Source organism: Podospora pseudopauciseta, chromosome 6 (genome assembly GCF_035222475.1).
Source record: "Podospora pseudopauciseta strain CBS 411.78 chromosome 6, whole genome shotgun sequence".
In the NCBI taxonomy this organism is placed as follows: domain Eukaryota; kingdom Fungi; phylum Ascomycota; class Sordariomycetes; order Sordariales; family Podosporaceae; genus Podospora; species Podospora pseudopauciseta.
Genome location: NC_085895.1, coordinates 3,749,091 through 3,772,650, shown reverse-complemented (window position 1 = coordinate 3,772,650; position 23,560 = coordinate 3,749,091). Strand labels below are relative to the sequence as shown.

The 23,560-nt window shown below is 51.9% G+C and overlaps 9 protein-coding genes across 9 annotated transcripts; 4 read left to right on the top strand and 5 right to left on the bottom strand.

Moving 5' to 3' along the window:
• Positions 1-154: 154 nt before the first annotated feature.
• DPH5 (diphthine synthase) lies at positions 155-1,018 on the top strand (the record flags this gene model as incomplete). The annotated part of the gene is made up of 1 exon (XM_062914753.1): positions 155-1,018. One exon carries the CDS (start codon positions 155-157, stop codon positions 1,016-1,018), a length of 864 nt encoding a protein of 287 aa, XP_062763505.1.
• BLI3 (BLI-3 blue-light-inducible Bli-3 protein) lies at positions 1,015-2,572 on the bottom strand. Its single transcript, XM_062914752.1, has 2 exons — positions 1,617-2,572; positions 1,015-1,561 (listed from the first exon to the last, which is right to left on the bottom strand). Exons 1-2 carry the CDS (start codon positions 2,055-2,057, stop codon positions 1,142-1,144), a joined length of 861 nt encoding a protein of 286 aa, XP_062763504.1. The 5' UTR covers positions 2,058-2,572; the 3' UTR covers positions 1,015-1,141.
• On the top strand, positions 2,193-5,532 carry QC763_609270 (uncharacterized protein). Its single transcript, XM_062914751.1, has 2 exons — positions 2,193-3,589; positions 3,649-5,532. The coding sequence occupies exons 1-2, from the start codon at positions 3,566-3,568 to the stop codon at positions 5,080-5,082; spliced, it is 1,458 nt and encodes a 485-aa protein (XP_062763503.1). The 5' UTR covers positions 2,193-3,565; the 3' UTR covers positions 5,083-5,532.
• A 444-nt stretch (positions 5,533-5,976) lies between these two features.
• QC763_609260 (uncharacterized protein) lies at positions 5,977-9,052 on the bottom strand (the record flags this gene model as incomplete). The annotated part of the gene is made up of 4 exons (XM_062914750.1): positions 7,379-9,052; positions 7,260-7,325; positions 6,737-7,209; positions 5,977-6,682 (listed from the first exon to the last, which is right to left on the bottom strand). The coding sequence occupies exons 1-4, from the start codon at positions 8,618-8,620 to the stop codon at positions 5,977-5,979; spliced, it is 2,487 nt and encodes an 828-aa protein (XP_062763502.1). The 5' UTR covers positions 8,621-9,052.
• A 1,076-nt stretch (positions 9,053-10,128) lies between these two features.
• QC763_609250 (uncharacterized protein) lies at positions 10,129-12,300 on the top strand (the record flags this gene model as incomplete). Its single annotated transcript, XM_062914749.1, has 1 exon — positions 10,129-12,300. The coding sequence occupies one exon, from the start codon at positions 10,129-10,131 to the stop codon at positions 12,298-12,300; it is 2,172 nt and encodes a 723-aa protein (XP_062763501.1).
• On the bottom strand, positions 11,356-14,360 carry QC763_609240 (uncharacterized protein). Its single transcript, XM_062914748.1, has 2 exons — positions 13,660-14,360; positions 11,356-13,601 (listed from the first exon to the last, which is right to left on the bottom strand). Exons 1-2 carry the CDS (start codon positions 14,040-14,042, stop codon positions 12,605-12,607), a joined length of 1,380 nt encoding a protein of 459 aa, XP_062763500.1. The 5' UTR covers positions 14,043-14,360; the 3' UTR covers positions 11,356-12,604.
• A 342-nt stretch (positions 14,361-14,702) lies between these two features.
• On the bottom strand, positions 14,703-15,554 carry QC763_609230 (uncharacterized protein; the record flags this gene model as incomplete). Its single annotated transcript, XM_062914747.1, has 2 exons — positions 14,703-15,111; positions 15,172-15,554. 2 exons carry the CDS (start codon positions 15,552-15,554, stop codon positions 14,913-14,915), a joined length of 582 nt encoding a protein of 193 aa, XP_062763499.1. The 3' UTR covers positions 14,703-14,912.
• A 539-nt stretch (positions 15,555-16,093) lies between these two features.
• QC763_609220 (uncharacterized protein) lies at positions 16,094-18,579 on the bottom strand (the record flags this gene model as incomplete). The annotated part of the gene is made up of 2 exons (XM_062914746.1): positions 16,094-18,418; positions 18,469-18,579. 2 exons carry the CDS (start codon positions 18,577-18,579, stop codon positions 16,094-16,096), a joined length of 2,436 nt encoding a protein of 811 aa, XP_062763498.1.
• A 3,015-nt stretch (positions 18,580-21,594) lies between these two features.
• QC763_609210 (uncharacterized protein) lies at positions 21,595-22,239 on the top strand (the record flags this gene model as incomplete). Its single annotated transcript, XM_062914745.1, has 1 exon — positions 21,595-22,239. The coding sequence occupies one exon, from the start codon at positions 21,595-21,597 to the stop codon at positions 22,237-22,239; it is 645 nt and encodes a 214-aa protein (XP_062763497.1).
• Between the last annotated feature and the right edge of the window lie 1,321 nt (positions 22,240-23,560).

The following is a 23,560-nucleotide window of genomic DNA, read 5'->3' as shown; positions in this document are numbered from 1 at the left end:
CGAATTCAAGGTACCCATCAAACTCAACATCGATCAAAAAAAAAAAAAAAAAAAAAAAAAAACAATCTTTCCCACCTCCCCTCCCACCACCAAGGTTCTCCTCCCTTACCACCTAGAACTACACTCTCCTACAGTACCCCCACAAACCACCAAAATGCTCTACCTCGTCGGCCTAGGCCTCTCAGACGAGACCGACATCACGGTCAAGGGCCTCGAGATCGTCAAGCGCGCCTCCCGCGTCTACCTCGAAGCCTACACCTCGATCCTCCTCGTCGACCAGTCCGTCCTCGAGTCTTACTACGGCCGCTCCATCTCCATCGCCGACCGCGAAATGGTCGAGTCCAACTCGGACGAGATCCTCCGCGACGCCGACAAGGAGGACGTCGCCTTTTGCGTCGTCGGCGACCCTTTTGGCGCGACTACACACACCGACCTCGTCCTGAGGGCTCGCGAGCTCGGCATCCGAGTCGGGACTGTGCCTAACGCGAGCATCATGTCTGGAATCGGCGCGGCGGGGTTGCAGCTGTACAACTTTGGGCAGACGGTGTCGATGGTGTTCTTTTTGGACAATTGGAGGCCGGCGAGCTTTTATGATCGGATCAAGGAGAATAGGCAGATTGGGCTGCATACGCTGGTGCTGCTGGATATCAAGGTGAAGGAGCAGAGCTTGGAGAATATGGCGAGGGGGAGAAAGATTTATGAGCCACCTAGGTATATGACCGTCGGGACTTGCGCCAGTCAAATGCTGGAGGTTGAGGAGGAAAAGAAGGAGGGTGTGTACGGGCCAGACAGTCTTGCTATTGGCGCTGCGAGGGTGGGAGGCAAGACGGAGAAGTTTGTTGCCGGTACACTCAAAGAGCTTTGCGATGCCGATGAGCTGCTTGGAGGGCCGCTTCACAGTTTGGTGCTGCTTGGCAGGAGGACACACGAGCTGGAACATGACTATGTCAGGGAATTTGCTGTCAACAAGGAGAACTGGGACAGGATATGGAAGGCTGATTATGAGGGAAAGCATTGAGAATGCTTCAAAAGAAGAAAACAAAATCAATTTTGGCTATGCTCAAGCTTTGCTAGCTCCCCGTATGACGCCTGTTTAATGTCTTGAGACTTTGAAATGCTTCTTTCCGGCCCCGGAACCTTTCTAGTGAGTCAGTCTGAGCTTGGAAACCTCCTCTTCGCTAATCTCGCGCAGCTTGTTCACCACGGCCGTATCGCCAGTCACCACACCCTTGGCCACCTCGGTCAATCTGCCGGCAATGTTCTTGTGCGAGATGGCATAGTGAGCTGTAGCCATCTTGACGCGGATGATGCCGATTCTGGGGTCATTGGCAGAGCCATCGTGGATGCCATCACCCAAGTCGCCAACCCAGGCTTTCAGATGAGGCTTGTAGTGCTTCTTTACGAGCTCCCGATCAGTGATGATTTCGGTGGTTCCACTGACGGAAGCCCATTCGCCAGAGTTGTTGAGGAAGCCAACGTTGATGTGTGTGTCGGCGGCGAGGTCGTCGGTCTTGCCTGACTCGGTATTGGTGTGGAAGAGGAGGTCGAGTCCGCCGTTTTCCTGGAATTGAATGTTAATATCCGGTTATTGATGGGCTACATGAGCGTCAACCTACTTGACCAGCAAGGGCCATGCATCTGGAGACCAATTGATGGGTCTTGGGATTGACCGTGGTCATCATGCAGAACTTGGAGGCATCCATGAACTTGCTGAGGTCGTCGAGCTTAGTTTGAGTGGAGACCTGGGTGTCGAGGTTGGCCTCCTTGTAGGGGTCGGGGTGCTTGACGCCCGATGTGTTGGAGAATCCTGAGGACATGATGGCGGTGCTGTAATATGATATGGTAGGTAGGAGTACGGTTGTTGTAGTAGTAGTAGTAGGAGTGGTCACGGTGTGAAGTGGGTAGTGTGTTGACTTGAAGGTTTTAGGGTGGTGTTGTGTGTAAAAAGGAGAGCTCCTGACCTGGGAAACCTTTCCTATATGGCCCGTCTGAAACCATGATGTAAGAGGACCCCGTGGACGCCAGAGACGCAGGGTGCCTGAATTGCACCGCGTCATCGAGCACCCGTTCTGTGATTTATGGGGGGAAGGCTCGGCCGTTTGAATCGGCGGAGGAATCGGAGGATGCCGCAGCACAAAGGGTCGTTGACGTCAGTCTGAGTCTTAAAGCAGCTCTGTGCGGTGAGGGGCAGCTTAGCTCCCGTGGCTCCTTGCAGCTCAGGCCTGGTAGGTGGGTTGTATATATGGTAGCTCTCCCGAATTGCTGTTTGTCGTGCAATTAGCTGTTCGGGGTATTATGTTAATCGACCGGAATTGGGCATGGAATGAAAAGGTCAGTTGCAGACACCTACAGCTCGGGAGCCATCGTGGGATCCCATGATCTTATGGGTACACGACGGCATTCCGATTCAAGCATCAAACGCCAGTGACGCGTAGATGAAAACACCGGCGACACCAAAGATAGCCATTCTCACATGCTATGATATACAGCTCCGGACTGACCCTATTTCTGTGTGAATCGCCAGTCTAAAGACAAATTGGCTCAGCGAGCGTCTTTGCACTGTTTCGATACTGACGGCACTGTTCAACTCAAATACTCTTCCGCATCATCCACGGGATCATGAGATGTTCTATATGTATCTCTCACCACATCCTGACTCATTCCAGGTTGGATTACGATACCTTACCAAACATGGTGCCATCTGGAGGTTCTTCACTTCACGATGCTCTCTCTCATCGCCCCCTTCGTGGCCACAAGGTGGCTTCCCAAAAAGGAATCCGACGGTTGATTAAAACTTAAGTGGGGCTGCACTCTTGTCTCCACATCTACAGCTTGCGACGCCCCCAGATCCCGACTGCGACTGGTCCCCCTCCACCCGAAGCTTACCGTTGTTGTCTTCCACTTTTTCATCGATACTTCGACGCTGCCAATCGCGATAAAATCATTCTGGTGAATCGTCTCTCTCACCCGAATCCGTCACCCGTGAGAAGCAGCTGCCAAAGAGTGGCCGTTGGTTAGGTTACCCCCTCGGCGCGAGTGGCGGGCCACCCGACCGAAATTCCTCACACCAGCCGCAAAACTCAACGATCCACCCAACAGGGCATCTCTCTGTCTTTTTCATTACCCGTTACCCATTACTCGCTCTTTGTCCCCCCATTCTCGACGTGAACACAGGAAACCAAACTGGACTCTGTTGCCTCAGATCCTGCTCGAGTCCCGACTGCCTGTGGCATCTGGGCCACGGCTCACCGGAGGTCCCCGGCCTTTTACCAACCGCCGCGGAGCGCCCCTGAGCGCATCCCAAATTCTGAAGCTTTGCATATAACTCCCACACCAAACCGCAATTCCATGATTGGGGCCCGGCGCTGAGTTTGTTCTTATCGAGCCTTCTGCACTTTTCTTCTAGGTGTGCGGGGATTTGACGTGGGACATAACTCATTCACCCAATCATCCCACCATCACTCAGTCCTCCTCCCTCTTGAACACTTATCGCCGAACTTCACCACCTCTCCTTCGCGCATCTTCACCGTATCTTTCCGCAATAAAGTCTACCGTCGCCGTCGTCATGGACATCTTTGATACAGAAAATGTAAGCTTTGTATGATAAATCCCGCAACCTGACTGACACTCTGACTGACAATGCCCCAGTTCGTGCCGCCCTTTGAGCTGCGCGATAATGAAGAGCAGGTGGAAGCGTGGTACAACAACCCTGTGCGGCAAGAGAACAGGCGACTTGCTGAAGAAAACCTGCGTCTCAAGAAGCTTCTTCGGGAGAATGGCATCTCGTGGGACCGTCGACTGACGTTAGATCTCAACGACCCAACAGGCTCTCGCGGGACCTGGGCCGACTCAAAGGCGGCGCGCCGCTCCTCCCGCAGTGGGAGGTCTGACCAGCGATTGCCAAGCCTACCGGTCGAGATCATTCTGTACATTCTTGAGTACTCACTCACAAGCAGCCAACCCATTATCGACCCACTGTCCAAGCTCAACCCCCATGTTCTCCTCCCCGAAGAGAAGAAGATGTCTAAGGCCCAGATCGCCATCAACTTTCTTGCCACGTGCAGAGCCTATCACGATGAAGGAGAGCGTTTTCTGTGGAGAAACAACACTTTTGTCTTTACCGATTGCCTTGCCCTCCAGAATTTCCGAAACCTCGGGCTCGAGCACCGCAAGCAGATAACGCACATCACGATGCGGATCACTGCTAGGTACTACGACGAAGACTTCGAACGCGAGCATAGGGCGCCCTACCCGACGTCAAACCCGACACGGAATCCCCTCCGACTTCGAGTAATCCCTCGTGTTTATGACAATACCCTTGCCCGACGAGGATTCCGTAGCTACACATGGCTTCAGGTTGTCGACTTCCTTACCGTTCTGCGACCACCCTTCGATCCTGATCATGACACCACCCAGCCGCGCCCTCGTCTGCTCCCCGCACTCGAGTCGCTGAGGATCGATTTGGTCAACTTTCCTTCCGACTTCCTCACCGCGCCCTCTCCAGTTGAGATGCACGCCTTGACAGGCCACGACCTCTCCATGAGCCTGAAGGAGCTCCAGCTAACTGGCATCCCCGAGTGTCAGTGGGGCTCAGATATGGCAAGTCATCTTGTCAGGATGGTCAGAGACGACGGATTATTTCTCAAGTCGGACTCTGCCTATGTCTCGTCCAACAGGGTGCGGAAACAGTCGGACGGCGACTGGGAGCCCAGAGCAGTCCGGGCTTGGAAGGTCCTGGCTGAGGAGTACCTGCAGAGCAAGAAGAAGACTAACGGATCTTCTCTCCCCATGGGCGGTGGTCACCACGGCCATCATTCGCACCACGGGACGGTCAAAATACCAGCTGTGCCCGCGGAAGAAGGGCAACCGGAGACGACGTGGCAAAACCGACGGACCCTGTGGAAGCGCGTGCCGGTGAGCAGGGATAGCGAGGAGCGAGTCTGGGCTGAGTTTGACCGCACCACTGGCACTATAATCCTCCCGGAAGAGTATGAGAATCCAGACATGGATACATACGATCCTGAGGAGCTCGTCTGCCACCATTGTCAGATGATGCACTCCCCTTATGACGACGACTATTGATGAAGGAGGAATTCTTTGGTTTCATCACTGTATTATTTTACTTTTCTGTTTCCCCTCCGATTTGGGAACGACATACGACATACTAATATTGCCTTGGTGGCTGGAGAGCAACGACTGAGTCGTGTAGGATTCGAGCAACGAGGAAGCTGGGAAGGCTCTGTACAGCTTTCATCGAGTTTTAGCAAAGTGTCGGGTCACAGCAGAGGCTTACATTATATCTTGTTTTGCCTTTATGTTTTGGTGTGTGTACAGGTAGGTATGGGGTCAAACAAAGCCTATGATAAAGGGCGGTGCCTGACAAGTTTGATGTTGTTGATACCCCATAGACTGATGACCAGGTATTTGCTGGCTTGCATTTATTATGACTCAGGTGGTCTTGTACTTAGTTATTCTTTTCGTTTGCAATATATTGGGGTAGCGATGACTGCTATATCGTTAGCAAGAATGGAGACTGCTAGTGTAGCCAAGAGTGAACCTCTGAAAGATGCCATGAAGTGGTGGGAAGTTGGACCGGCACCCTCACCACAAAATAATTGGCACACAAAAGTAGGTTAACCTATATCGCATGCTTCCACAGGTATCAATCAATAGGCCTTCCGAATATCTTCAAAGGCCTATTGACCATCTTGAAATGTCTAATGATCACCCTGTGAGGCGTTTTGTTTCTTCTAGAAAAAAGTAAGTTAGGTAATAACAATTCCACGTTTTGCTGATCCGCAATGACGATTATTTTAAAGGGAGGGTGACCGGGTACCGTAGCCGAGCTGGTCTTTGTGCAGAGAGAAACGTGTCTCTTTTTTTTTTTTCTAAAAAAAAAAAACAAAAAAAAAAAACTCTTCCATGTTTTTCATTATTTCTATGGTATATTTTTGCTGAAACCATCGCACTCATCTCTCATACTTTTACATCCCCAACATAACCACCCCTCCACGCCCTCCCAACCACCTCTTCCAACCCCCTTTTCCACCCCGTTATGGTACTGGTATCATTCACAGCTGTCCCATTCCCCCCCGAAAAACCAACATACTCCCCCAAACTAGGCGGCAGATCCCCCACCCCCGTCCCCCAATCACTCTCCCCATCCCCCAGCACAAGCACCAACTCCTTTCCCTCGGTGAAAAAACTGTGATCAACCCAGTTCTTGGTGTATCTCTCCCCATCGAGCGTCGCACTCTGGATGTATACACTCTTGTACCCCCCATCAAAATTAACATTCCTCACCCTTGCCACCTTTCCCGTTACCGGGCTGGTAATGTTGACTTGTTCGAAAAACGGCGGAGTAACAAGGTAAACGTTTTGTCCCGGGTTGGGGAAAAGGCCCATCATTGAGAACGCGACAAACGAGCCCATTGCGCCCGAGTCGTCGTTGCCGGGGAGGCCGGAGGGGGTGGGGGAGAAGTATGAGGGGATGTAACTGTGGGATCGGAGGGCGGAGAGGGCGGGGCGGGCGGAGTAGTGGTATTGGAAGACGGTGAGGAAGGAGGGTTCGTTGCCGATGTAGGTTATGTTTGTGTTGTGGAGGTAGTCTAGGCGGGAGGTGAAGAGGGATGGGCCGCCGAGGAGGGTCAGGAGGGTTGATTGGTCGTGGGGGACGAAGCTACTGCACTGTCAGGGAAGGGGGGCCTCAAGAGGGGAAAGGGGGCGAAAAGAATACAAGTTGTACTCCCAGATGGAGCTTTCGAAGGTTTCCCTCCCGGTGTTTTGCAGGGAGCAGACGGAAAAGGTGTCGAGGTTGGAGCAATTAAGGGGGTTTTGGTAAGCCCAGGTCCCGTTGAGGTAGCGCGGTTGGAAAAACCCGGTGAAGCCTGTGTTTGTGCCGTTCCACCAGAGGGAGGTCTGGTCAGGGCGGAAGAGGTTTTTCCAGTTGCTGCTGGAGGCAAGGTACTTGTCCCTGTCAGCCGTGCGGCCTAGCCCGTGGGCGATTTGGGAGATGCAAAAGTCGTTGTAGGCGTACTCGAGGGTTCTGGAGATGCTGCGGGTCATGGTGCCGAAGCCTTTGTAGTCAAAGTCTTGGACGGGGATGTAGCCTAGAGCTTTCCAGCTGTCGAGGCCGCCACGGCCTTCGCAGCACCAGTCGTAGGGCTCGACTTCTGCGTCTTTGACTACGGCTGCGTAGCCGTCTTCCCACTGTGGATGCGTTAGTCAGTGAGACCCAATGAGAAGTGGAGGGATAGTACATCGATGCCGTCTTTTATGCCCTTGATGAAGGCATCGGCCAGGACGTTGTCTGCGTTTGATCCACCCTAGCCTCGGGTTAGGTCTTTAACATTGACATAATCTTCCAGGCACTACGAACCTGGGTGTAGCCCTTGTTGAGACTCATGCGGCAGTCTGGCAGCCAGCCAGTGTGCCGGTAGGTGTCTATGAGCGAACGCACCATCTCGGCCACCGCGGCTGGATCAGTGATGATAAGGAACGGAATTTGGGAGCGGAAGAGGTCCCAGATGCAATAAAACGAGTCAAAGTATGGCTCACTGCTCTCCCACAACGGATTTTCCCCGGTGTAATTCTGAGGATTGACCATGGTCCGATAGATGCCGCTGTAAAAGTTGGTCAACAGCGAGCCTTCCACTCCCGCAGGCGACACCTTGATATTGCTCATTTTCTCTCTCCATTTTTCGATAGCAGCTTCTGACACCCTCTCGAAGTCATAATCTGGAATCTCCGTTTCGGCGTGTTTACAGGCTTGTTCAGCACTGATGAAGCTGTTGGCTGTCCTGACCAAGATTGGCTCTGCCCCTGAGCTGAACCTGACAAATGCCCCCCCAGGCAATGGATATCCATTGATCGACCTGGAAATGGTCAAGTTCTTGACCTCTGTGCTGCCTCGACTGTTGACAAAGATCCCGCTGTCCAAAACATCGGCGCCTTTGAAGTCTGTGCAAAAGTGCAGCACAAAGTTGCCGCCACCGAAGCTCGGCAGGAAGCGGGCACTCCCGGTGATGCGTCCTGTCTCGGGGTCAACCGTTACGCTGCCGTTGTCCTGCCGGGAATCAGACAAGTCTGTGAGGTCCTGCAGGATGAGCGGTTGAGCCGGCTGGCCGTCTGATCCAAGCGTTGGAAAGGTAAACCTAAAGAGTGACGTGTGATGGGTTGTGGTCATGTCGGCTCTGATGCCGTTGTTCAGGGTGATGCCGAAGGTGCCGGGCTTTGCTGTCACGGTGTTATTGCCGAACCCTCCATGGGCAGCTCGGCTCTTTTTGGGGAAAACACATCGATTGATGTCACCTTCTGGACAGTTGGTGAAGGGGAACAGTGGGAAGTTTCCCAGACTTGGACTCCCGCCAGTTCCGCTGTCGTGCATGCCGCTGAAGCCAGTGACAAACGCGCCATCCAATGTGAATCCGCCTTGGTTGCTGCTGCTATTGGTATCAGCCACCGCCTTTGCCATGCCATATGGCAGCGAAGCTCCTGGAAAGACATTTCCACCGTTGCTGGCCCCAATTAGTGGATCGACGTAGGCGAGGGGATCGAAAACGGCGTCCCCCAGCGCTTCGACGACCAGGACTTGCCAGCAAAGAGCAAGAAGGGCAAGCATTGTCAGTGGAGCACCAACAAACTGGAAGGGTAGATGGAGGCCCAGAAAGCAATGAGCCACGAGGCGGGCATGACGGACCCTTTTCTGTCCCCAAGGGGTCTCATTCCATGGAACATGCCATGGCCCATGTGTGACGGTTACCGAGGCGATTGCACTAGAAAGGGAGGGGTGCAGAGATAGCCAATTCTTGATTTGTGCTTCGATGAGGTTTCATCCGGGCCTGTTATTGCCGGCTCCTGTAGGCTGTTCACATCCCATCTTTCCATGCTTCATCCTGATGACTTGTAGTTCATCAGCTTGATATTCGTGGATGATACAAAAGATGGCATCACAAGCCATCTCGCTGAATCAAACAAACGGGCTCTGTGTTCCCACTGGAGTGATTGGCTCGAGATTGAAATCAGCATGGTGAAAAGAAATCCATGATGTTGAGGATGGTGGAATCACCAACAGGAACAGTGACACTGCCAGGATGATTAAAGCCCCACCTCGGGCGCTAAACTAGCGCGATATGCACGGCATCGACAGAGACATCTGCCGAACCTGCAGGGGTGTTTGTCTTTGGCTGATCACCCGTGGACCACCCACATAATATTGACAACCATCCGTGCCCTCCATCTGATACTCGACAGCATAGCATCGTCAACCCACCTCCCACGGCGTAGCTGGAGACAAACAAGTGCTTCCTTCTGCTTTCAAGCCTCACTACCTATTTACGTCGAAAAGCAGCAGTTATACCACAGGCCCCAACTATTCCCACCATATTGTCTGCCCACCAGTCCGATCCGATGCAGGCTCCCGCGCAATATCGTCTGCTGTCCTCGTGCCCCACAACCAGTTTGACAACGTCTCCCATCTCACAGACCACAGTTGGTGTGTCGTTGAACTCTTCAGTGCCAAATGTCTGTTGGTATCCGCCAATGTGACGCAGCATACTTCAACAACTGGGATACCCAACCTCCCAGATATTTCCGATAGGTGATTGGGTCTCAATGGGCATGCGCTTCGTTCAGATGGCTCCTCAACAGAACATTTGCAAAAACTAGCTCAATTTCGAGGCCCAAGTCTAGCATATAGCTTCACACGTCTCTAAAAGACGTTGATGTTCATGTCACCCAAACCTTTAGACGATCCCGATCTCTCCTAGCTGAACAAGATCCAAGTGGAATTCTGGAAGACCTCTAGTCCTTTGGGAAAGGTCGCTATCGTTTGCTATGACCCGCAGCTCTATCTGCTGAAACGGCCTGCTTCGGACGGTTTCTCCACTTGATCGTTCCTTGTAGCTGACCAGATGCCAACAGAGTTCGCTGGTTCGTTCTTTGCAAGGACACCGGCATGGCGCCATTGGATTAACGGTCGAGTCATTGCTGCCCAAGAACGATGACCCCTGATAAGTTCAACCTGCCCCTGCGGCCCTCTGTCAACCAGATCTCTGTATTCATTTTTCAGTTGTAGTCTTGCTGACTGCTTTCCAGTCAACCTGGAAATTCTCGGTATTTTTGACGCCAATGCTTTCATTAAAGAGGGACACGCTTGACTCTCTATCGACACTGAGCGATGGCCAAAGCCTGCGCGGCAGTTGCCGCTCGATGTTGCCCTGCCCAAACGATCCACGATCAAGTGTCACCAATGCAACTGCTTTGTCACCACCGCCGGCCTCCAAACCCTCCCAGCCACAGTCGACTAGCCACGTCCCTTCACGACTGCGCAGCGATTCGGGATTATCTCTGCACACGAACCAAGCAGCATTCAGGCAGTACACCGACTACGGTTCAGATGGCTCGGTACGGTCAGTTTCTAGTCGTACCCAAGCGGGCAGTCCCACTGAGGGTGGGAGCGTCGACGATGCACCGATCGGACCCAAACCTAGCATAATTCTTAAAGACTCCATTCTCCAAGCCAAACTGCTTCCCAACTTCTTCGACCCTGCCGTCATCAAACTCGCCTTCTCTAACCCAACAACCGGTCACAAGCTCTGCCGATATGCTGCCAGAAAGGGTGGACCTTCAGCAAGTTACATGGACTTTTTGATCAGAGTGGATGAGTACTTCCGGGCGTTTGGGAACATGACTACACTGATCAGTCAGATCACAACAGATTTCACCGGTGTGGTGGCATCCACACCCATTGAGCTACCACAGGACATAGCCAACAGGTTGAAAAACAACACCAAACACTGCGCGCGAACAGCATTGCCGTCGCTAGAACGACTTTACAGAGAGGCGAAGGCTGCAGTGGAGGAACGATTGGCCGAGACACTCTACCCGGAGTTTGTCAAGTACCAACTATCCGAATGTATGAGGACTTCACTGTCTACAAGCCAGTCTTCGGCTGGGGGCTTTTTGTCGACATGCCCGGGTCTAGGAAACGCCTTTTGCTTGACAACCCCACTCGAGCCCGACAACCCCATCATCTGTGCCTCGGATGCACTTTTGCGAATGTCTGGATATAGGCGCAAGGAGATCATGAACAAGAATTGCAGATTCTTCCAGGGCATATGTACCGACCCCGAGGCCACACGGCGTCTAAGCGAGGCTATCTCAACTGGGCACGAAGCGTCCGAACTCCTCATTAACTACCGCAAGGATGGGACCCCTTTTTGGAACCTTTTATTTGTGTGTCCGTTGTTTGAGGGAGGAACGATTCGGTACTTTCTCGGTGCCCAAATCAATGTGTCTGAGAGCATGGGGTCGGACTACAAGGATATCTTGCGTATCCTGAACTTTGGTCCCCCTGGAGAACAGCAACACCAGCAAGCCCAGCAGCCGTCCGGGAAAGGCCCACGGCCAGCCGAGAAACCGGTGTGGAGGAATCCCATCAATGCTGATGCTGAACGTCCCCTGAGCTCAGCCAGCACCCACCAAAAGGCAGCCCTTCGCAATCGCTTTTTCAAGAGGTTTTCCCGGAAGGGCAGCACTATTCGGGCCAGGATTCCAACTTGGCCGAGCACTCCTCGGGCAGACAGTCCCTCGAATGGGGTTTGCGGGTTGTCAAAGAAGGCCATCCTGCCACCCATATCTCGGAAGGCCGAAGCCCCGCAGGAAGAGTACAGCACTCCTTACTCGCGGTTCTTCGTGTTGAAGTACATCCCATCTTTGACCTCAAGCAGCACCGCCGCAAGCACCAGCACAATGCAGCCCACGCGGCCAAACTATCATTGTGGCTCATCGACAAGCAGCGGTGTTGCGGCTCAGCTAACAATCTCCTTCTCTTCCCACTTTGCCCTGTCGATGCTGGGTCTTCATGAGCCGAACGATGCCAAATTGGTCAGTGGACGGGATATCTTCGCGGTGTTGACACCAAACGCCGCCACGATGAGCTCAATCAGCAACAAGCAAGTGCGGTCCACAGTGTACTCAGCCATTGCAGCCGGCGAATCTGTCAGCCTGGACATAACGACAAGCACAGCTTCGCCGCCTCCGTCGCAGCGACCAACGTCGCCTGTCAAGAAGGTCCACACAAGGGGAATCAGTGTCGCTAAAGGCGGGGACTACCAGCCCTCCAGACTGAGCGACACGTTGGACAGAGGAGCCGACTTTCTGAGCTCGGTCTTTTCACACACTGGGGCAGGATTAGGAGGGAAGAATGCCACAAGGAAGGTGGTGAGCCACTGGACACCACTGAAGAATGGCAACGGCGAGGTAGAGTTTGTGGTTGTCGTTTTGACTGCCGCCTCTTGATTGTGTGCTCTCTCGCATCGGCAGGCGTTGGGGATATTGTTGGCATGATGTTGATGTGCATGATGCGGCACGATATGGCTTGATGACTTGATACGCTGCAATGGACAATGACTATACGCAAAATAGATAGAACGATGGATGTTAGACGCCGTCTGGAGACGACTGAACAGATGCATGGTTTATGATCTTTTCTCTACACAAAACTACGCTCCTTCCGGCTGCATAGAAACAGCAAATTGGTATACCCACACATGTCTACATTCTACACACGGAGCTATGCCTGATCCATAAAGCTCCTTACCAACTAAAACTCCTTTGTCTCTCCTATCTTGCACACCCCAAACACACCCTCTTCCTGTATCCCACTCCTCTTCAACGCATCCTTCAGCAATCTCGGCGGCTCGTCCACCTCCTCGCTCGTCAGCACCCACGTGCCCCAATGTATCCCCATCGCCTTCTTGCACTTCGTGTCCTTGAAGATCTCCACCGCATCGTACGGATTCGCATGCATCCAACTAAACAACCACCTCGGATGATACGCGCCAATGGGTATCAATCCCAGATCAAACGGGCCCATCCTCTCCCCGATCTGCTTAAACTGCGGGCACTTCGGCAAACTCTCATACTCTGGCCCGTAATCCGCCGCCGGATCCTTCCATTGAGTAACCGGCAATTGCGGCACCCTCCTATATCCTGTATCACCCCCAAACCAAACACTCTTCCCCCCGGATTTAACCCCCCAGCTCGCCCAGAGAGTCTTGTCATGATCAAGCCCATTCCTCCCGCTCGAATGCTGACACGGCAGACAGGTAATCTCCGCCTCCATCCCCCCCTGTCCCTTCCCCCCCTCCGGAGTCAAACTCATCTTCACCCCTTCCCACCAATCCATCTCCACCACCTTTTCCACCCCACTGGCCTTGAACCACTTCTCCAACCCCAACCCGACGAAAAACCAGGCGTTGGGATGGTGGGTTTGGATGTCTTTGATAGAAGAATAACTCAAATGGTCATAATGACTGTGCGAGATCACCACCGCGTCGACAATGGGTAGATCCCCTAGTTTACACGGTGGAGGTGTGTAACGCTTCGGCCCGAACCACTGCACGGGAGCACAGCGGTCTTCAAAGACAGGGTCGAAGAGAACCCTCAGACCGGAGGGGAACTCAACGTAGTAGCATGCGTGACCGAGCCAGGTTGCTCGGAGGGAGGTGTTTTCCCTTGTGGGGGAGAATGATGGGGGGCAGGAAGGGATGCTGGCTGCTGAGGTGTCGGGTGTGGGGAGGTTTCCTTGGAGTTTGGCGCTACGTTGCTTTGTGAGTGAATGGTGGTGAATAATCACGGGAGGGTAGTAAGACTCACGTCAAGATTGCCCGTAAGGTCTGGAACATCGTCGGCTTTGGATCCCCCGCCGAGGGGTACGGATTCCGAAACTTGACATGTCTCCCGCCCGCATCTTTAACATGATGAGGATTTGAAGCTGCGTCGTCGGGGAGGTTGCCTGCCCTGACTGGTTTCGTCACCGAACTCTCGTACACGACCGCACCCGCAGCGGTAGCCATCGTGGCAGCAGCGGCAACAGCAGTTGAGACAGGAACAATAGCTGCTCTTCTCGTGGCAGAGGCCGAATAAAACCCAACCAACCTCGGCCGGGCAGGGTTACACGTGAAAAATGCTCTCTTCGACGGCGAGGATGTAAACCGATTGACAAGATATCGACCCAGAATCCGTTCCACACCCATCATGAACACACCTCAAACAGCCAAGGTGAAGAAGCGGGGTGTGGTTTTATGCTTAAGCAGCTGCCAACTCGAACCCGGCCAAGCTCAAAGAAGGCAAGGGTGTCTGTCAGGCCGCGTCGCTGTTTCCGGGGCTTATCGGACTTAAGCCAAATCTCACTCGTCAACTGTCAACTCAACTTAAACAACCGCCCGCACATCCCGAACCGACCATACAGAATCTCGAAAAAACGCCAGCTGAGGCAGGTCAGCATTGTGTGTTGGTCGCCGGACGGCCGTTAATTCCGCCGACGGCGAAGGAAGCCGAGCTCGTTGGGGGTCGGCCCGGAGGTTGGATGGTGCCCGATGCCGAGGGGAGGGTTAGGGTTGTGCTTTGCCCCTGAATTTGTCACTGGTGATAATTGGTCCGTGCCCGAGATTCTGGAAGGGTTCCCCGATTTTGCAGGATCGCGGTTGACGCGTTCTATCAAACGACAGGACCCGCACCGTTGAGCTGCGAAGTTGGGATGGCTTCTTAAACATGGGTTTCACAAGCCTCAAGAGTTGCCAATGCCCTCAGATTGCATGTGACTTCGCTCTAAAGCCTTGCTGCCCGGCTGGCTCCTTCGCGATCAGAGGTTGCAACCAACGCTCACACTTACATCACTTCCGCACAGCCACGAGGCCTTCAAAACTAACAATGTTATTTCCTCATATCCCTCTCACGAATATACCAGACGACGCTATAAACCCAAGCAACTAACGTGTCCCTGCACAAAAGAAAACTAGATCCATAACCTCTAGCCCCACACTCAATGTGCAAGGTCATTCCAAAATCTAGCTCGAAACCAGATCCCCTCTCTCATGCTCCCTCCATTGATCAAATCCAGCAGCTGTCTAAGGAGCTAGGCGAAAGGGCATGGTCATCGGAGGCGCGTAGCCGTTCATAGGCGCCTGGACAGGTCCGCCAGGGCCAACAAATGTGCCAATGGGGTAAAAGGACGTGATCTGGATCGGGATGCCCGTGTTGGGCCCGACGGGAGAAGTGTAAACAAAGGACTGAGCGGCCATGGAGACAGGTCCGGCACTCATGCTGCTGGAGATACAAGTTAACTTTCGAATTTTTTGTTCTTGTCAGCATGGGAGCGGTTCTTACTACCCCATCATTGGCATCGTCATGGCAGCTGGGGTCATGGGCCGCATGTTGTTGGCAAAGTTGGCTCCAGCAGCGGCTCCCGCTCCGGCGGCAGCACCCGCGAAAGCCCCGGCAGCAGCGCCGGATATGGCACCCGAGGCGGCACCAGAGGCAGCGCCAGCAGCAGCCCCGGCAGCTGAGGCTCCGGCATAGCTGGAAAGTAGAAGAAGTAAGTTAGAGCGGTTATTTCTTGTCTTCATGCGGCCAAGGAGGAAGCCAGAAATATGGAATACTTGCTTCATGGCGCCGAACATGTTGTCGGACGCATACCCATGACAGCACATCTGAGGCTGAAGCTGGACGGGCATCACGTATGAGGGGTGGCAACCATACGGGCAGGGCATAGTGATGGTTTGCGGTCTTGGGTGTTGAAAATGAATTAAGTTGTGGTCGAGATGCTCAACCGCGAGTTGAATCGCGTGGAATGGTGGTATTGTAAAGTGTATGAAGTTTGTAATGTGTGGTGGAGAGAGGAAAAAGGGCAGAAGCTGCTGCAGCTTTGGTCGAGAGCTGCCGAGTGGTCACGGGAGATTGTCCTCAGGCATGTGAAGGGAGAAGGCCGGTAGTTTACATTGTCCGTCATCATGTAATCTCATGGTGGTGGGCTGATTCGGTGTACTGACCTGTTTGTCACGGCCAGACATGGGATGAAGAGTCACCCAGGCTGCAATTCAAGAAGGTATTTCTAGCCGGCTGCCATATCCATTGTTGACGTTGGGAAAGAACGAAGGACAATGACGTGGGGGCGGAAACGATGAATAGCCCTTTCCTAGATGATGTTGCTCCCTTGAAGGCGTCATATCGCCCGACCAAATGTAAGCTGGTTGTTGTTGTCTACCTGGTATTTTGAATACTACTAGCATCTCTCACAACTTGAGCACCATCACAAATCGCCCAAGGTCACATCACACCAAAACTCCATCCTCAACCCTGTCAACTCTTCAAGGTCAAGGTCCTTCACCTCAAGGCCACCTGGTGCAATACAAACCTCCCACTCGGTCAGCGGTGTTTGAAGCGTACAGTCCCTCTGTTGACTGTATTCTCCGTCGCAAACAATCGAACCATCCAGAGGAACGTACTCAAATAGCAGAGCACGGGCATCTCCCACGAAATTTGACACCCTGTCTGTCCGGGCGCCAGGCAACGCGATATCGGAAAAGCGGCCTGGTGTCTTGAGATACAACCTCAAGGTGTCCATCTCCGTGGGTGGGTAAACCGTCTTCACACCATCAAGATAGCATCGAACACGACTGACACGGATGCGGCTGAAGCCGTTGAAGATGTTTTGATCTGGGCGAAGCGAGACCGTAACCGATTGCCCGGCACCGAATTGCGCTCGCAAATCCGTTGCGTCCGTAGCATTTCCAAGTGTGCGAATGACAAAACGGCGGTTCTGGATCTGGACGCGTGATCCAAAGGCGACAACGCTGCCCTGGAGTTTGGCAGCAGCGTCCAGGAAATCGACAACTGGCTGAACAGGCGAGAAAGTGATGGGGGAATAAGGTGTGAGGGCATGGAACATGTAGGCCTCAGAATACGACTGGAAGTCAAGAAAAATCAAAGAGCGAATCGACAAGAGACGGTCGAACATGGCACGCCGCAAGATGTCGAGCACGGCGTCTTGCTGCATCAGGGTCCTAGTAGAGAGAGTGAGGCGGGCCTGGTCGCGGCGCTGCAGCTTGACGAGCACGACAGCAAGATCATCGCCACGCCTGCACAGGTATTCCTGTGTTTGCAGATAGGTCTTGCCATTGACAACCAATTTGCGGAGGGAGAGAAAGTATTCTCGCTTCCCGTCACAGTCGACACTCGCAATGGCTTTCTCCATGTCATCGACCTGCTCACGAAAAATGTCCCACAGGGCGGTCGCGTTGAACACATCCATGTCCATATCAGGACGCTGCACTGCAATCTCGTCGCGAAGTTTCTTTGCTGCCTCAAGAGTCGCTACAACTCCGGCCACCTCACCAGCCAGCTTCGTCAAAGACTCAATCACAGGCTTGATCTCCTCGTAAAGCTGCTTTAGCTTTTTAAAGATCTCAGATAGCGTCTTGATTCCTCCCACGCCTGAATTGATGGCGGTGCCAATTGAGGGAGCTGCAAGACCTCCTGTAGCGACTGTCGCGGCCACCGCACCGAAAACGTCTACGACGGCCTTGCATACGCCCACCACGGCTTCTTGCTCCTTTTTCTTGCCCCATGCATCGATACCAGCGTTCAAATCTTTCTGGGCCGTGTCGAGAGACTTTTCGTTCTCCAAGAAACGCTTTTGGGCCACATTGTTGGCGTTCACCGCCGCTTCGTACCCCTTTTGAGCCAAAGCCTCGAGAAACTGGTATTCGGTAATGGCATCCTCGCTGCGTGCGAGCATATTGGCTGTCAGAGCTGCGAAGTTACCTGTGGTGGTGTCCTGAGCCGCGAAACTTCGGAACGCATCCTCGAAAGCCTTCGCCGCGATGAGTCGAGACTTCAACACTTGCTTGCTGGCGTAGATGTTGACGGACGGCACATTAAAGATGTTGTGGGTATTCGAAAGAATAAGGGTATTGCGTAACGACGAGGCTTGAATGTTGAGACTAACTGTAGTCGGCGATGCGCTAAGGTTACACACCCAGTTGAGAATCTCGAGTGAAAGCTGACGATCTGTATGGAGGATCGAAGCAGCAACGAGAAACTGAAAGTATACAAGTCGTGGGAGATTGTCGTTGATATAAGATTCGGCTTCAACCGTTCCATCGGGTCTCAAACGGTCCAGGTAGTCTGCTGTAGACATGTCGAGCATCGAGGGTTCAAATTGTTCCGTGTAGAAGTCTTCTCCCGTACAGACCACTTGGATGCCCCATTTATCCCGGTCTATAGAAAGCGACTTGGATCTGGAGGATCCATCGGTCGAAATGAAGTTGACACCAAAGCTAGCAGGCAACGAATATGTGAAGATGTCGAGAATAGAAGTGGTCGAGAGACTCATTGTAAGGGCATTTTTAGCATCGCCGAGGCACTGTAACTTGCGGGCAAAAATGCGAAGGTCTAGATCGTTGGCTAGGTCGTCATGAGCGACGACAACATTTTCGGGTATCTCTAGCGTGTCACAGTACACCACAAGTCGACGAAGAGCGGTATTCAAATTGGCATCTTTGACAAGACGGTTGGCCTCTGCCAGGGACTCGTTCAGGCGCTGGACGGGAGAGCGGAGATAAACCTGGCCGCTCTGTCAGCCCTGTCAAACATTAACTTTAAGAGAGCCAGAAGCCCACATACCGTACGACTGTCCGCATCGAGATACGCTGCTTCAGCGTAGTCTTTGGCAAAGGTCTTCTCTTGCAGAGTAAAACCATTGACCATTTGGTCCGACGCAATCTTGAAATTCATGATGCAAAGAGACAATCCTGCTTCTTGACACTCTAAGAGCACTGGACTGTATCAAAAGCAATGCAAGGCAAGGCATTGATGGCAAGAATCGAGCAAGACCAAAAGTCCACCTTTTTCCAATCCTTTGGTCAGAAACTAAAGAACAAGAATATTTTGCCTTTTCATTTCTCTCCTGATATCACTCCTGCTCATTTCTGGGTACTTGCTTGTCTGAACCTAGCAGGTCTCTCCCCTCAACACCCCTCCATCATGCCTGCCTGCCTAGAAGACGCTGCTCTTCAGCCGCATGTATGCTCAAAACCTACCTATTCTACTTTCAAACAAGTCGCTGCAAGTGCTTCTTTCGTAGCCAGTTGCCGTCGAATCGACAGAGCAAACCCCCAAGCCACACCATTTTCGGTTCGCCCTAATACTGGCCATATTGGGCCCAAGTGGCTTGCATTTTATCTGCAGTCCTCACCAATCCGCCATCCGACATCAACATCACCCCAGCTGCACTAATCTAATAAAGTCCCTCAGATCACTTGGCAAAGTCGACATTGGCTCAAGTAGGTTTGCGGTGTGAAATTGCTCCTATTGGGAGAGAAAGAGACTCGAATATCGTTATCGGGCTGCATCGAGTCTCAACAGAAGCTGTGCGTTCCAGACCATTCCAATCCAAAATACCTGCGTGTTTTGAAACCATTGGGTATGAAGCCATGATCCCTCCAAACTAAAGCCTTGTGAAGCATCGGCTGGGGGGGTACTTTACAAGGCAACTGCGGGAGAATTGAGCAACATGTTGTGGGAGGAAAGAAGTTTGACTCCAGAGTTTTACTTTTCGTGTCACGACATCATTTGAATATGCCTAAGGAGGTACCTAGTACTCAAAGGTCCAATAAATAACAAGACAGTGATGACGCAATTCCCTACGAGAACTCTGTCCCGCAACAAGAATAGTGCATCCCAACAAAAATGGTTGCCTAGAAGGTGACTTGCTGCAAGTTGCGGATTACCTGAACAGGAAGGGCTAGGTGGTGTTGGTCGGCATCAAACGCCACAAGTCAAAGAAAAGGACACAGCGGCGTTTGCCTTATAGAACTGGTTCGCATGAGCTGAATGATAACAGATGGGTGACAAAGGCCTCGAAAGCTGAAGTGGCATTACTTTTGAAGAAGACGTACATGAAGGCTCTGCTCCTTCGCTTCTGCCAGACCGTATCGAAGCTTCACTTGTCAAGGACAGTTTGGATTGCATCTCAATATGGCGACCGTCCAAGTTCTTGCCCCTCAAGCCGCTCTGGATACCTTTGGGGAGCAGGCTCTTACTTTTCTTCGGCAAGCTCAGCCGACACAAACTGGGATACGAATCGTGTATCAGGAGACAGTAGGAGCCGATGTAGACGGCACTCAAGGCTTCTCGCTCGATGATACTCTTTTCACAAAGCTCCAACTCTACATCGCCGCCTCTTTCGTTTTCCCGAAGACACCAGATCAATTCCGAGCCAAGTACCCCTTTGCTGACTTTCACACGACCAACCTCAAGAAAGGGAATTACGAGGTGTGTGGCCAACCTCAACTTATTACCTTACATGAAGACTCCGATTACTAACGCGCCTTGCTAAAGTTGATTGTTGATGTGTTGACTACGATACATCAGCACTGTGCTATCTTGCAGACCAACGGGATCAACCCAATGATTGAACTTTGTTAGTACAATTTAATCTTCTCTGCCTGCTATTACCGTCCTCGCATTCAATGATTTTGCGTCCACCTTCATCTTCTTTTCCGAACATGATAGCACCGTTTTAGTTACCTCCTCTCACCCATTTCTCTCTTCTTCTACCTCGTCTATCCCAGTCCGGCAGCCGCAACATTCACTCAATTCCCCTCAAAGTATGAGGTTTAACGTGCACAATACATCTCCTTCACTACTTACGGCAGCTCGTCATCAGCGCCTCCCTACTTCACCACGGATTTCTAACGTGATCTGAGGTGAATCAATGTCTAGCTCACTCAATTGCCAATTTTGCCGACGAAGTGGTGACCCTTGTTGGTGCGCTCAAGGAACAGCTTGATGTCATCTGCGATGCCAATATTCAGCTGAGTAGTCCGAGAAGCAAGCAGGCTCATCGCGATGCCAAGGAGATACTGCACATGTTGAAGAGCAACAGTGCGGAGGTGCATGAGAGATGCAAAGAAATCCACCATGTCACCAGCTTGGTAATGACACCCACCGATTCATTCACACTCATTGGATTGCGTGCTGACCCGGATTTAGTTCAGGACACAAAACCCTCGAGGACGAGAAGGGTCTGAAAGGTCTCATCGAGCTGCTTGACGCCGCAGTGACGGAGTTTATGCTTTATGATGCCATCTCGAAGAAGATGGAGGAGATACGCGATTCGCTCCTGCAGCTTTCCAAGCAGCAGAGTGAGGCGGCTTCCAAGGTTACAAACAAAAAGGTTACTCATTTCTTTTGTAAGTCCCTTCATGCTGATTTCTTTTTGGCAATAAGGCAGTGTTTACGAGCCCGCCCTGTCAGGTCAACTTTTCGGGATCAACCTGTTCTTTGACAACTCGTCACAGGAGTTGAAGGACGCGTTGCAGGAGCTTGAGAAGATAAATATCGAATACAACATAAAGATATGCGATGGAAATCGCCAGAAGCTTGCACTCATCAACTCAGTGGACCGCATTCACGGGCTGTCGCATTCGATAGACAACATCACAGAGCACATAGCAGGTGCTCAGGCCTGTCTACAAAACATGATGGGTCAGTATACGGCCAATCCAATTTGCGCTACCGATTCGACTGCAACTGACATGAAACTTACTATTAGATGGTATGAGCCAAATGAAAACGAACGCAGACTCACTCATCAGGAATTTGGAGAGCCTTGAAGGCCGTGTCATGCCCGAGAGCCACGCGAGCGGTGTCATTGTCAAAATTAGCGTGGACCGCACCGTGAAGGCCTGGAATATGGTATGCTATCTCTTCATTACCCGGTGTTGGATTGTGTTGCTCAAGTCTCACATGTTTCAGGTTTTCCATGTTGCTCGGCTGTTTGCCAAGCACGGCCTCATTGTTCATGCCAACGAGATGCCTGCCCCCAAGGAGAAAAAAGCTCCCAGGCTACTTGCCGCTCATTACGGAGGTCAGGACGTAACCTTTTTGGGAAGACTTATCTTTCCCCATGTCGAAAACCTGGTCGTTGACGCCCGTACATTCCCTATTCGCGACCCATGGCCCGTGAACCCCAAGTCACTGAGCCTTGTGTACACCTTTGGCGACAGCCCTACTGACGAAAAGTGGGTCTTCGTTTCCAAGGCTGGCGAGGATACTGTTTGGACTCTTACCTCGGATGATATCAAAACGCAGCCACCAGGGGTGACGCTGGCCAGTGCCTGGCCTCCGGAGGTCCCGGGCCGCATCAAGATCTACGCTGTTATCTATGGCTTGGAGCAGATCACGCACCCGACAGTGTACCGAAGGCTTTACGAGGCTGCGTCAAGAAACGAGCGTATCTACATCAGCAACAAGTTCTTCAGCAACTCACCACTCATCAATGAGGATCCTTGGCGTGGAACAATTAAGAGTGCTGCCATCGTCTATACCATCCGAGGAAAATGGAAGTCAATCAGTGGTAGGGAACGCGAGTACATGTCATGGGAGTTGTAGTCGGTCCTGTCGCTCCTACACGACACAGTGTGCTGGGACGGTTAAGACCCAGCTATCTCGGCCCCGCTTCTCATTTTATTTTCAAGTCATTTCCAGTTTATGCTCCTTATTGAACGGGGTATTTAGCGGGACTTCTACCTGCTATCGACTAGCGGGGCAGCTCCTAGAATATGAAGGTGGACAATATCAAACACCTTGGTTTCATTCGCGACCGCCAAATCCCCTCATGGCATGTGTACCAAGGATCCCTCCACAAGGTACCTAACGATCTCGAGCAAGCCGATGTTGAGAATATTCTCAGGTTGTACGATGGTGTCCGAAGCCTAACTTCTTTTTTTTTTTTCCCTTTTTTTTTTTATGCATGGGGTCGTCTTTTTGCAAATGTAACTATGGGACGATTCCCTGCCAGACAGAAGTATAGCAGAAATAAGGAGACTGCTTTTCAAGCGGCTCGACTGTGATTTCGGCCATAGGTAATCCATCTCAGATCCGGACCTTCCGCACGCAATCTGGGGTCAAGTGGTAAAATTGAGGGATTGCAGGATAATAAAAACTTCTTTGACGATCCTTTCTAGGCCTTTCTACTCTCTTCAAAGGTCTATTAATATTATCAAATACAAATCAAGATATATTCAAGGCCAACTAACTATATTTAGAGGCATGGCGGCTATCTTGAAAGGTCTTCAATCCCAGTATCAATCTCTATTTTCCATGTCAAAAAGCAGGAGGTACACATGGACCGCAAGATATCAACCGGGATCGTGGTGCATTGTGGAAAAAGGTCCAACCTAAAGTCGCCGGCGATAATGTAGCCACTGGGACGGTAGCACGGGTGTGGTTGCAGGAAGGGGCATTTTGGAGGATTGAAGGTTCGGGGTTCATGGGTAGGTGTGTGCATGCAATGGCATTGACTTGAGAGGCTATTAGCTATTTTCGGTGACGGCATCTCCTTGGTCTTCCAATGTCAATGAGCTCTCCTTCAAGTCATGGGAACACTGTCGTGATCCCTGTCGCCATCCTTTAATAAGTATTGAATATCTTTCTTCGATACGTACTCACTATCTTGTACTCACAGACTAGGCATGTTTCAATGCCTATTGACTTTCTTCTAATGTGTGTTAACTATCTTTTTGAACCTCTTTGACGATACGTCAAGGCCTACTCCAGAGGCACAACGATCAAAAAGTGATCCTGTTCAGGCCTCGCCGGTTCTCTCCAGCAATCTTCCTCCAAGTCATGCCGTGTATGTGTATGAGATCCAGACGGGAACCTCCAACTTTCAAGAGCAACATCAGGTTGTGGATCCAGTCGTAAAGAATGC

Bases quoted from the DNA above. Each gene is read 5' to 3' on its own strand.
- QC763_609240 (XM_062914748.1), bottom strand. From the start codon at position 14,042: ATGATGGGTGTGGAACGGATTCTGGGTCGATATCTTGTCAATCGGTTT. The intron at 13,602-13,659 runs GTGAGTCTTACT...AAAGCAACGTAG, and splicing joins ACCTTACGGGCAATCTTGAC to CGCCAAACTCCAAGGAAACC.
- BLI3 (XM_062914752.1), bottom strand. From the start codon at position 2,057: ATGACGCGGTGCAATTCAGGCACCCTGCGTCTCTGGCGTCCACGGGGT. The intron at 1,562-1,616 runs GTAGGTTGACGC...ATTCAATTCCAG, and splicing joins GCATGGCCCTTGCTGGTCAA to GAAAACGGCGGACTCGACCT.
- QC763_609270 (XM_062914751.1), top strand. From the start codon at position 3,566: ATGGACATCTTTGATACAGAAAAT. The intron at 3,590-3,648 runs GTAAGCTTTGTA...ACAATGCCCCAG, and splicing joins ACATCTTTGATACAGAAAAT to TTCGTGCCGCCCTTTGAGCT.